This window comes from Pundamilia nyererei, unplaced genomic scaffold (genome assembly GCF_000239375.1).
Source record: "Pundamilia nyererei isolate P.nyererei 1_Seehausen unplaced genomic scaffold, PunNye1.0 scaffold00042, whole genome shotgun sequence".
Classification (NCBI taxonomy): Eukaryota; Metazoa; Chordata; class Actinopteri; order Cichliformes; family Cichlidae; genus Pundamilia; species Pundamilia nyererei.
Genome location: NW_005187443.1, coordinates 1,621,119 through 1,633,109, shown reverse-complemented (window position 1 = coordinate 1,633,109; position 11,991 = coordinate 1,621,119). Strand labels below are relative to the sequence as shown.

The window sequence follows — 11,991 nt, the reverse complement described above, 5'->3', positions numbered from 1 at the left end:
TCTTAATTCTCCGATAAGCCAGGGCCAAGCCAGCTCCGATCAGCAAGAACCCTGTTATCATGGTTCCAAATAGGTAGATATCTTCAGCGTCCTCGATCGACAGTCCCGCCAGGCACGCGATCCTCTGCCACCCGTCCATCGTGTATCCGGCAGGGAAAGTCCATCCAGGGCACTCGGGTTCTCCCGAGCCCAGACTTCTCGTTAAAGGGTGTCAATAGCATTCAGAGACCAGTTGATCAAATCCATAATTCTCTTTTAGGTTTTAGACACAGACTGTGAGAGAGTGTTCCAGGGAAAGTAATACAAAAAAAGACACGAGACTAGACAAGGACATAAGAACTAGCAGGGAAGATAAGGGAGAGGAGAAAAAGTGCGTCCGCCTCCTCCAAGAGCCAAAGATTTGAGTAAGCACCCTGAACATTCATGGTGAGCATGGTTGCTTACTCTTTGGTTCTGCAATTGTTTGTACAAATGTCAAAAAGACCCTTTCAGTTTCTTTGGTTTTTCTTTCTGTTTTGTTTTGTTTTTTGTTGGGGTTTTTTTTGTCATTATATCACAGTGGTTTTTCCTGTCATTCTAGGGCTTAATGTATAGCCTTGTGGCAAGAGTAGGACCCTAACACAGAATTTGGAAACACGAGGGAATAAAAACACAATGCCCTGGGTCATTGCCCCAGGGCATTGTGTTTTGAGTTCAAAATCCTGGATCAGTAACCCAGAGGCCATGACACGTCCAAATGTTTTATGACTTTGTCAGTCTGGAGTGATCACATCACTGTTTCCTGTGTTTTTAAAAAAATACAAATATCATGGGGTCCCTGAGGACCTCAGTCAAAAGTATCCATATCCCTACGCAGTCTTAAGATGGATTTTTTCACTTAATGTTTGGCATGGATGTTAAACTAAAGCATCACACAGTATCAAGGGGAGTACAGTCATTTTAAAAGAAAACACTATTATATATTATTTGCTATTGTTCTTAAGGTAATTTATTCTGATGTCCCAAGGAAGTTTATGCAGTTGGTAGTCTATGCCTGTTAAATATTTTAGTAGGATGAGGGTTAAATTGTAACTTTATCCACTTTGTTACTAGGAGCCATATAATCTGTTACCATTTCTTTGGTTAAATGGATGCAAAAAAAATGACAAATTCAGCACAGTCTGTCAGGCATAAATGTGTATGTGTGCAACAACAAGATTATTCCACAAAGAGCTAAAAAAATTCTGGGAAATGTCTGATTATCAACAGACTCATTTTTTACCATTACCCAAATATGTTTTGGGGGTTTTTTAGAATACAGTCAAAAAAACACAATAGAACACTTTCAAAGTAGAAAGAGAGTAGAAACACAGAAAAGACTGCAACCATTTCAGTCTAACACACTGGATTAGCTCTGTGTATATAAATATACAAATATGTGTATACTTAAACACCCATCTTCCAGCTTCTGAGGAATTAAAACACATTTTCCAGTTATGCGGGAATAAGAGCGTGGGAATAAGTGAAAGCACTGAAAACAGTAATACTCGCTTTGTGAACTGGGAGATGTGTTATAAATAACCTGCTTATTGAGTCTGTCCAACAGTTTTACTCTGAATTTGCACTTACAAAGTGACCCAAAGACAACGCCACTGTTAAAGGTGCTTTCGTAGCTCTTTGGAATGCTCGAATGCTACTGTGACCACAATAAAAGACTGAGGTAGAATATTTAGTTCAGTGCAGTGAAGGTACTAACACCGGACTGTCAGATAAACAATCAGACACAGTGGGAAAGACTCACTGTATTATTTGTGGTTTTTGTAATTTTGGTCATTATAGGAGTCTCTAAATCAAAGTTACTGATGACAATTATTACCTGATGTAGCGTTGCTTATGACTTATTTAATAAAAAAAACTCAGCAACATATTTCTGACTAAAGTGTGTTTAATTAAATTTAAACAAACTGTGTGTGTATGTGTGTGTCTGCTACACTGATACACTCTCTATGATGGATAATTGAAAGCAAATGACAATTAGTGGAAATGTGGAAGTGTTTGTGGTTTAGATTTGTCTTTCTGAAGTTTTCCTTGCTGCTAATTTAAATGACTTCAAAGGAAGATATCTCACTGAGTGTGTACCTTTTTAAAAATCCTCTCAGCACACGTGTTCAGCATATGTGGTGTTGAAATTGAGGCCCGTTTGTAAATTATCCCAGATGATAACATGTGCATGAAGATGACAAAAAAAATGTTGCTTAATAAAACAAGTTTGCCCATAAGCTGGAGTGGATCATCCAGCAAAAGAAGAGATAATTCAGCTCCACAGTTCCTGACCGGAACATCAAAGTCATCCACCAACAAGACATTCGTGGAAATTGGGACTTGATTAAAACGTGATTTAGAGTGTGTAAAGCGAAGACCCAAAATGCAGAATGCAAAGACCAAATCTAAAACTAGCCACATATCTCAGTTGAAGATCGTCTGAACAAAAACCCAGAATAGAAACTAAAATGTCCCATTTACATAGTAACAGTATCCAGGCAATATAGTGAAACACATGTGGCACTGTTTATACGAAGACACATTGAGGGTAGTCATGGGAAACAGGTGGGGAATGTGAAACAGCTTGAATTAATTATGTATAAAAAGACAAAGAGCACAACCAGTTACCAAAATAAAATAGGACGCCATCACTGAAATAGACAGATGTGACACAAACACACACAGACTTGACATAGAATGACATGGGGGGAAGAAAGCTGGGGGGGGGGAATCACATAAGCAACTACACTAAATCGACGCTAACAAGAATTCAAATGGAAATGAACAGAAGCTACAAACTAAAAAATCCAAATGCATGAAAATCAAATATAACAATAAATGACCCAACAAAGTCCACAAAACTCTGGGTCTATGATCCAGGATCGTGACAGGATTAGCATTAGTGTTAGAAGCCTAGTTTCTTTTATGCTGATTTACACTAATTGGGGATTCTAAACTGTGAAATGTAATTGTCCTGTAATGTTCTCTTAATAAAGAGTAGAATTTGTGTAGTAATGTAGAATTACTACATCAATTTGTGTAGAGTTACACAAATTGATAATGGATCCAAATTGCAGGTCTTAAAGACCTCTACTGTGAAACCAATTGCAAGTTTGCATTTGAGAAATAGACACTTAGACACAAATAGACACAATTATGCTTAAAACTTTCCTTTTTCATAAAGTTTATCGTTAGGGCTTGATCAGGCGACCTTGAACTCTATAACCTCCTCTTCCATGGTTTACCTTTTAGCTATTTCTCTCTGCTCTCTCCTCTTTCCTTTCACCCTCAATGTGATGCAGTAGCTAGCTCTCAGAAGCTGGTTAATAATAAAACAAGGTTTGTCCTTCCCACTGTTGTCAACTTCTTGCTCGGAGGTGGTTGTGTTATTGTTGGGGATTCTTTCGACACTCCAGGATCAGTTCAAATTGCCTTGAGATGACTGTTGTTGTGAAATGGCACTATAGAAATAATAAAGTTGAATTTAGTTGCAACAAAAACCTGACATGATGCTCTCAAATAAAACTGTTTCCCTCTAAGGTTTAGGAGAGGAAATATTTTCCTTTCAGTTCTAAATGTTAAAGGGGTTTGGTTGTAATGGAGAACCGTTTAAAGATTGCATCATTTCATGATATCAGTTAACCTTCCCTCAGTGAGTGAGATAAGAACAACTATCTTTTAGTAGTTTGTCCTCACGTTCATCCTCGCTTTTTTTTTTTTTTTTAGAAAGATTCGGGTCTTCACCTATTTGGGTATATGTTTTAAAACCACTAATATGCGATATACATACATATATGTGTGTATAAAACATGTCACAGTTTCTGAGCAATAAAGATCTGCTTCAGTCTGCTTAAGCTGCATGTCTGCAAGCAAATGCAAGAAAACACAGAACAAATGCCCAGATAATGTGAAAACTCCTTAAACTTAGAATAAAATCATAACGTTTGTTTTAGACCTTATGTAAATCTGTCTTTTGATTAATCTGTTATTTAAGCATATTTCAACAAGTAATATTTTGTTTTGTTCCACTCTGCTAGGGATTGGAAAGTTCATTGCCCTGGACTTTGCACGTCGTGGGGCTCGTGTTATCTTGGCTTGTCGGAGCGAGGCAAGGGGCACAGCAGCACTTAACGAAATTAGGGAAAAAACAGGAAACTTGGATGTACATCTGCGTCTGGTGGACCTTTCCAGTATGGACTCTGTCCGAGCATTTGCTGAGAGGATTCTTAAAGAGGAGAAGGCGCTGCACATCCTCGTCAACAATGCTGGAGTATCAGGTGATACAAGCAGAGCCGGTCCGAGGATTTCAACACAACCACCAAATCACGCTCACTGCTCATAACTAAATGAAGATGAGCACATACACACAAACTAGAAATAGGCAAATGAATTACATTTCTTATTTTATTTGAAACTGTTTGGGGAAAATATATTCAAATATGGAAAAAAAATCTAAATTCTAAAGATTAATGGCAACATTTTTACAAGATAAAAGCAACACTGTTGTACATCACAAGGTCAAACCTGGAAGAATTTGGGACAATTTGAGCGTTTCATTTGGACATTTTCTGTTAAAATAGTAATCTAACACACAATGTTGTGAGATGTAGCAAAAAAAGCTAGCTATTATAAATTATCAATGAAAACGCAGTTCTACTAAAGTTGGCGAGCAAACAGCAAGTTCTAATGTAAAACACATCAGCTGGCCAGGGACGATATTCAATTTAATTTGTCAAAAATTAAAAGCCAGCTCTAATATGCATAACAACAAAAACAAAAACACACAAAAACATGTCTGTTTGGGTTTTTAGTTTTAGTTGGGTTTTTAGTTTGGGTTGTTTAGTGAGTGAATCATTGAACAACAGTTTCATCTAGCATGACAGCAGGGATTGAGGAGATGCACACAGAAATCAGGGGCCTAAACAAATGGATCATTGTCGTGACTGGATACAGAAAGCAACGCTTCGCAATAGCTAAACAATCTAGAACAGGGTGCCAAACATAAGGCCCGGAAGCCAAAATCAGCCTAATAAAGACTCCAACCAGGTCTGCTGGACGTCTTTGGAAAATTTGAAGGATGGCATATATTTTGCACCTAAACTGTATTTTCATCAATTTGACACATTTATACAGATCTCATCCACAGCCATTCATACCACACCAAAGTAATAAAGTAATAGATAAACAATAAACCACAGAAAAGCTCCTGTTTCTTTTTCACAGCTATACAATTTTGTGTGTCCGCAGTAAAATAGATAAATAGATAAATAAAATATGACAAATGTCTGTGAATTAACAAAAACTTTCTGCTTTATAATTACTGGACAGTTTAGACAATGGGCTACCAGAACTTTTTCTGTAATTTTACACATTACTTTACATTACAACTCTACAGATTTCTTTCTTTTACTACAGTAGGATTTCTTTTTTTTATGTAAAGCAAACTGAGACACGCTGTTTAAATAGCACATCTTTATCTTATATTGCCATATTTCAGAGATTAAATGTGCAGTTGAACTACTTTACACTGACATAAAGGGGAGTTTTGATGGTCGCTTACGATTAAAGTGGCACATATGTGTCCCACGATCTAAAATCAATTTGACATCTCCGATCTCGAATTTGTATGGCAGACTTTGCAGGGCAGCAACACAAATATTTACAAGTACAATTCTGAAAAAGTTGGAATGCTGCATAAAATGTAAATAAAACAGAGTGCAATGATTTGCAAATCTCATAAACCAATATTTTATTTTAGAAGATAGAACACGTAAACATTTAAAGTATGGGGGGGGTGTTACCATCCACTCTTCTTTTAACAACAGTCTGTAAATGTCTGGGGACATCGAATGCATCAAACTGCGGAGCTGCTAGACATTTTGGCAAGGATTGTTGTCCCATTCTTGTCTGATAAAGTATTCTAGCTGCTAATTTCATGATATGCCAAATATTTTCAACACTTCCCATCTTTACTTCTGAGAACCTCTGCCTCTTTAAGATGCTATTTTTATTCCCGTTCATGTTATCATGTTCCTTCATCTGTTTCTTTTTAGCACCACTATGTTCTATGTTCCATTGCCAAACAAAGCGGAGATTTGTAAATCATTGCATTATGTAAGCAGTGTTCCAACTTTCTGACGTTGTCTTGTACTAAAACACCACACAGAGTACAAGACAACTCTGTGAGTGGTACACGGTGTGCTAGCCTTGTGTTAAACATCAACCTTAGAAAACCTAGTCTGATTTATGACGTCAACTTTTAGATCAACTTTTAATTCTAGGGATTTAACTTTTTATCAATCAGGTTTACCAAGGAACATAACCAAAGATGGATTTGAGGAATCTTTTGCTACTAACCACCTGGGACCTTTTCTTCTCACCAACCTGCTGCTGGGTAAGACTGTGGGGTCTATTTAACACAGGGGATGTACTGTGTTGAGAAAACGAAATGCATAATACACTACTGCCTGCAATTGTCAGGTCATCCTAAATATCTGCCATTTTTTTGGTGTCTCCCCTTCTCATCGTATCCTTGCTGCCACAACGTGTTTCATATTCTTTCCAGACCTGATGAAGAGTTCGTCTCCATCCCGTATCGTCAGCGTCAGCTCAGTCAACCACAAGAGGGGTAAAGTGGACTTTTCTCATTTTCACGGCAAGAACCTGAGCTATTGCATGGATCAAGTCTACAACAACACTAAGCTGCACAATATCATCTGTACCAACGAGCTAGCACGCAGACTAAAAGGCACAGGTAGGCTACAGGAAAGCAAATATTATGAATGTACAGGAGGGATCTCTGCCATTGGAAGAGCACTGAAAGAAAATAAATGACAAAATAAGAAGCAGTAACAAAAGATGGATGATGATCACATTCACATTTAAAAATACACATAAGCCATGGCTTTATGTGATTTAAATAATAATGCACTCTGATGATGATCAGTCTTTAAAAGTTATTCTCATAGGACCCTTGTTTGTTGGGCTTCCTGCTCCTCTCTGTATTTGTATTGTTTGCCCCATACATTATACAGTAGTTTGTCTGTTTTTCTAAGAAATCTGAAAGATGAAACTGGCCTTGAATATTCATAAAATATGCTGGTAAAATACTGAGAGATTCTAGATTCTAGAAAGTATTAAACTTTCATTTTCAGTTTTTGCATCATGCTGAAAGTCAATCTCTAGCAATCATTAGAGGCTGAACGGTGACTTGTTGAATGATGTTATTTCATTACAGGATGTTACATCCTGTGAGGCTGTGGGAGTGTGTGGACAAACTGTGAACTTCAGTTTGTACCATCAAAAGCAGGCCAGCTCCACCTGCTTCACCCACTCCAGCCTCTAATACTTAGGATAAAATTAATTTCTCAACATCCTATCAAACCCTCAGTGCTTACCTTTTCAGTGACCGTCTCAGTGTTGTTTTTTGTTGTACTTTTATCATTACATAGATGTAACTGCAAACTCCGTCCACCCCGGTATTGTGATGACAGAAGTATTGAGACACTATTCGTTTTGGGTCCGTTGGATTTTCAACCTTATTGGGTTTTTCTTTTTCAAGGTAAGTTGAAACAGGCAACCAAACTAAAATAAGATACCAAATCCAGACTGGTTTCAATGATGGCACAAACCAAACTGCTAAAACTAGAATAACAAGTTCAAGCGCTAAAACATTTCACATATCTGTGGTTAAGTATAAAATGATGCTTTCCTGCTGTAGGAATCTTAGGAATCCTTTGTTCTTATTCTTTGCTTTTTTCCCCTTGTGGTTGTATCTCATCTCTTTCATTTTTAGCCTTGTCTCTCAGATGTATACATCTGTTCTCGCATTTATATTGACATTTTAAACATGGGATAATCTGCTGCAAAGTGGGAAAAGAAAACTACAGTTAGGTCCACAACTTTTTGAACAGTGACACCAATTTTGTAACTTTACCTCTCTCAATCGCCAAAATAGATTTCATATTAAACAACTGAAGTGATTGAAGTGCAGACTTTTACATTTTCCTATCATTGTCAAAGTCTACAATCAAGAGACACCTGGAATGGAAATACAGAACGTTTACAGCACAATACAAACCACTGGTAGCTTTTAGCAAGGCCAAATGCGGCTTTGCCAGAAAACCTCTAAAGAGCCTACCCAGTGCAGTATTTGGTGCATTTGGTAATGTCCAAGGATTTTCACCCCCTTGAATTAATACTTCAGTCGGACATTGACTTAGCACTCACTGTGGTGGTGTGTAGAGGCAGAATTATTATATACTTGCACCCCCTAACATTACCTTACAATATATTGTAAGGGAAAGTTATTCATCTGTGACTTGTATCTGTGGTGTCATCCAGTGCTCAACAACTGGCTCTAACTAGGCACAAAACAGAGCTGGGATTACATGTTTTCCTGCTGCATATTTGTAGCTCTAAGGATGTTTGTTGACCTTAATTTTCATGTTTCCTCTCCACCTTTCCTAATCTCCCTTTCAGTCACCAGAAGCAGGGGCAGTGAGCACAATCTATTGTGCTGTAGCAGAGGAGCTGGAGGGTGTAACCGGAAAGTATGTTGATAGCGACTGTTCCCTGACTCTGCCTATCCCTTTAGCTCGGGATGCTGCCCTCGCGGTCAAGGACTTTGAATTCTGCGAAAGACTGACATCAAAGCTCTGAAACCACTAGCTGGGAGGGTTTGATAACAAGAGGGGTCAAATTCCAAAGTCATTCACACTGCACCTACTGCCTATGCAATTCTGCCACCACAATGTCTGATTTTTACTATTTTGCCTTAAGTAATTTGCATGCACATTTTCTTTAAATAACTGTATTTTTGTTAATAAAGTTTACCCAACAGTGACCAATCAGTGCAATTCTTTCTTTTTAAAGGAACATTTAGTGAAATCTTACAAGTTGTGTCTGTGTCCCTTGGGATCATTGCTAAATAGCTTGAATGATTTTTCAGAATGTGCATTACGTCTGTGTAACCATCATGCTATAAAGGGTTATGAATTTCCTTGAGGTCTGAGAGAAATCAGTTTCTCCTGGGAAAGAGGCTGACACCCTGTGGCCAACAGGCCAACATGCTTTCACAGAAATTACAGCGCAAACTAGAATGAGTGACACAATCACTTCCCTTTATTGATTAATTCAGTAAGACACAATCATTCTGTGCTTTTCGAAGAATTTATACAGCGTTCATTCCCTCATGCTATCAGCCTTGTTACTTTGCTGCAGAGACAGACAGTGAGAGAACATTATGATTAACAAAGATTTGCATGCATGTATTAAGGTTCTTTAGATAAGATCATATTGTGGCTTTTTCAAAAATGTGACTTATCACCAATTATCTTGCACCAATCAAATACCTTTCTGACGCTCCTGGGTTATTTCATGGATGATCTCTTCGAGCACTGGAGTCACGTGATCCAGCTGTTTTGGTGAAAGACGGACAGAAATCTCCACGGTCTTCTCCTGGGCAGAATATGCACATATAAGTGTTAATGTCTGAAACAGGTCTCGCTTATAAATGAGACACTGAGTCTCAATTGGACTACCCGTATAAATAAAGGTTAAATAAAACATAAAAATAATGCCTTATGTTGAATTTAAAAAGTGTTTTAACTGTGACTGGATTGAAAATATTACACTAGTTGTGAAGGCAATTTGTTTGTCTGTGTGCGCAAGCACTCACAGGATTTCCACCACGTTCTGTCTGAGGAACCTGTTGGACGGTGACTTCTTCAAACTGGCCATCCTCTGATCGAGGCTCCATGTCCTTTCTCCCTTCTCGCTCCTGCAGCACGGACACATGCACGCATAGATGAACAAAATGAGACAAGCTGCTTTTTTTAATTTCTTAAGAAGCTTTGTCTTCTGTCTTTAAGTCACAGTTTAAAATAACCTTTATTCATCTTGTGAAACAAATCGCAGTTCATTTCAATCTAAATTTTGTTTTATATCTTTCCTGAGGGTCAAGAACTACAAAACTGAAAAATTCTAGAAAAGAGTGAAAAATGACAGTCAAAATGCAGTAAAGTGATGCCATAAACTATACATAAGCTCAGTGAGTGAGCAAATTCTCCACTTGGACTGTTTCTCTACCGTGTGAGGTTCCACAAGGTGCAATTCTGGATCCATGATTATTTTCCTTTTCCATCCTTCCTTTAGCATGCATCGATCTTTGATTCAATTTTTTTCTGGAATTTGTATCATTTCTATGCTAATGATATTCAGATGTCCACTGTAGCTGACTGTTCATCACAGATTAGTCAGTGGCTTCGGTAATTGCCTTGTTTTAAACTAACAAGACTGAGGCCATGATTATGGCTCTTCTTGAAATACATTCAAGAATCAGTCAAGTGATTGCTTCCTTTCGCTCATCTGCGTAGACCAGTGTTCGTTATCATGGTGTAACATTCGACTCCTCAGACTTTGAGTCACACATAAAATCTATCTCACATTCCTGTTACTTTCACTTAAGGAGCATTTCTAAATCGCAAAGTATGGTCCACACCTTTGAACTAGAGAAAATTGTTCATGCATTTGTGTCACCACACCTAGATTATTGTAACACCTTATTTACCGGGTTAGATAAATCATCGCTTTCACATCTGCAAGCGAATTTGCATTACCCGAATTTTATTCTCTTTATGTTGGCTTCCAGTTGAGTCGAGAATTTGTTTTAAAATTCCCACACTTACATGCAACTTCTTGTTAAACACCCTTCTGCTTGCTGTCTTCACTCACAAGCTCTACCAGTTGGTCCCCATGCTAGACTAAAGACTAGGAAGAGACACAGCCTTTCAGCCTGTGGCACTAAAGCTCTTGAAGAGTTTACCACTCCAGCTCTGTTTACCCAACTCTGTGGAGTCCTTTAAAAACAGGTAAAAACTTTTCTGTTTAGTGAGGCCTTTTGTTGACATTCTTTAGTTATTTATGCTTTTATCTATTTTTATTCTGTTTTAATATGCTTCTCCATTGATTTTAATTTTAACTTTTAAATGTTGTTCATCCTTTGTGACTCTTGTCACTAAAAAGCATTACATAAATATGTCTGTGAAGGTTCTCAGTCATCCAGGTCATCGTAGTCAAAGGAGCTTGCAAAGAAAAGCGTCTGGACTTCTTTAAGTTACTTGAAGACGTAACTTAATGAACACCCAGTTTCACACCTTGGCTCAGGCGATTAGAGGATCATCAGGGGGTCCTTTTGTCCCTCTGTGGGGGGTTACTCCCACTAGGTTTATATCTGGGACTCTCCACCATTTGACCTTAGAACTGAAGAAGCTTCTCGGATGAGAGGTGAAACGTCTTCAAGTAACTTAAAGAAGTCCAGACGCTTTTCTTTGCAAGCTCATTACATAAATAGACTGTACTTACTCTGTTATTTGCTAGGGAAAAAAACAACAACAAAAACTTAATAGGCCAATTCTTTATTTGCTACATTAAAAAGTCTGTAGGCAATATTCCACAATATTTTCAGTTATTTCACAGAGCCTTTTGGTTTTTCAGGAACAGTAGTAATCAGTTTACCAGTATGTAAAAGGAACTAATCCTAACCTTCAGAAAAGTTTGGGATCATACACCAATGAGCTAAACAGCTGATTCATGACTGAAAATCATGACTGATTTTGTGGTCTGGATTGACCAATTCTTTCAGCTCTAGTTTAGCCCTAGCTGTGCACACATGCTGCTTACCTTCATCAGCATCAACTCTTTTGGGCTAAAGAACGTGATGTGTCCCTCCGTCCTCTGAACCAGCAGCGCCATCAGGCACACCAGCACCACACAACCAGCAACTGCTCCACGCATGCTCAATTTTCTCTGTCCCTTAGAAACATACACATTGGTATATACAGAGCAGAAAGTTCACACACAATACAGTCTGAAGGTGGCCAAGGGGCTCTATTTTGCTGTGGTCGACATCTGACATGACATGCAGCACGTAACCAAGAGCGGACAAAGAAACACAAGGAATCTCATGCT

The 11,991-nt window shown here is 38.2% G+C and overlaps 1 protein-coding gene across 2 annotated transcripts in view; it reads left to right on the top strand.

Moving 5' to 3' along the window:
• LOC102204673 (retinol dehydrogenase 12) overlaps window positions 1-8,864 on the top strand; it is a 10,890-nt gene extending 2,026 nt beyond the window's left edge. The window contains exons 2-6 of one of the 2 annotated variants that reach the window (XM_005731273.2): window positions 4,059-4,298; window positions 6,326-6,415; window positions 6,587-6,649; window positions 7,473-7,582; window positions 8,503-8,864. In XM_005731273.2, the coding sequence (XP_005731330.2) occupies window positions 4,059-4,298; window positions 6,326-6,415; window positions 6,587-6,649; window positions 7,473-7,582; window positions 8,503-8,682 (683 nt within the window). In that variant the 3' untranslated portion in view covers window positions 8,683-8,864. Of the gene's footprint in view, window positions 1-4,058; window positions 4,299-6,325; window positions 6,416-6,586; window positions 6,776-7,472; window positions 7,583-8,502 lie in introns of both variants that reach the window. The other variant, XM_005731272.1, reaches the window with a different exon arrangement.
• The last annotated feature ends 3,127 nt before the right edge of the window (window positions 8,865-11,991 follow it).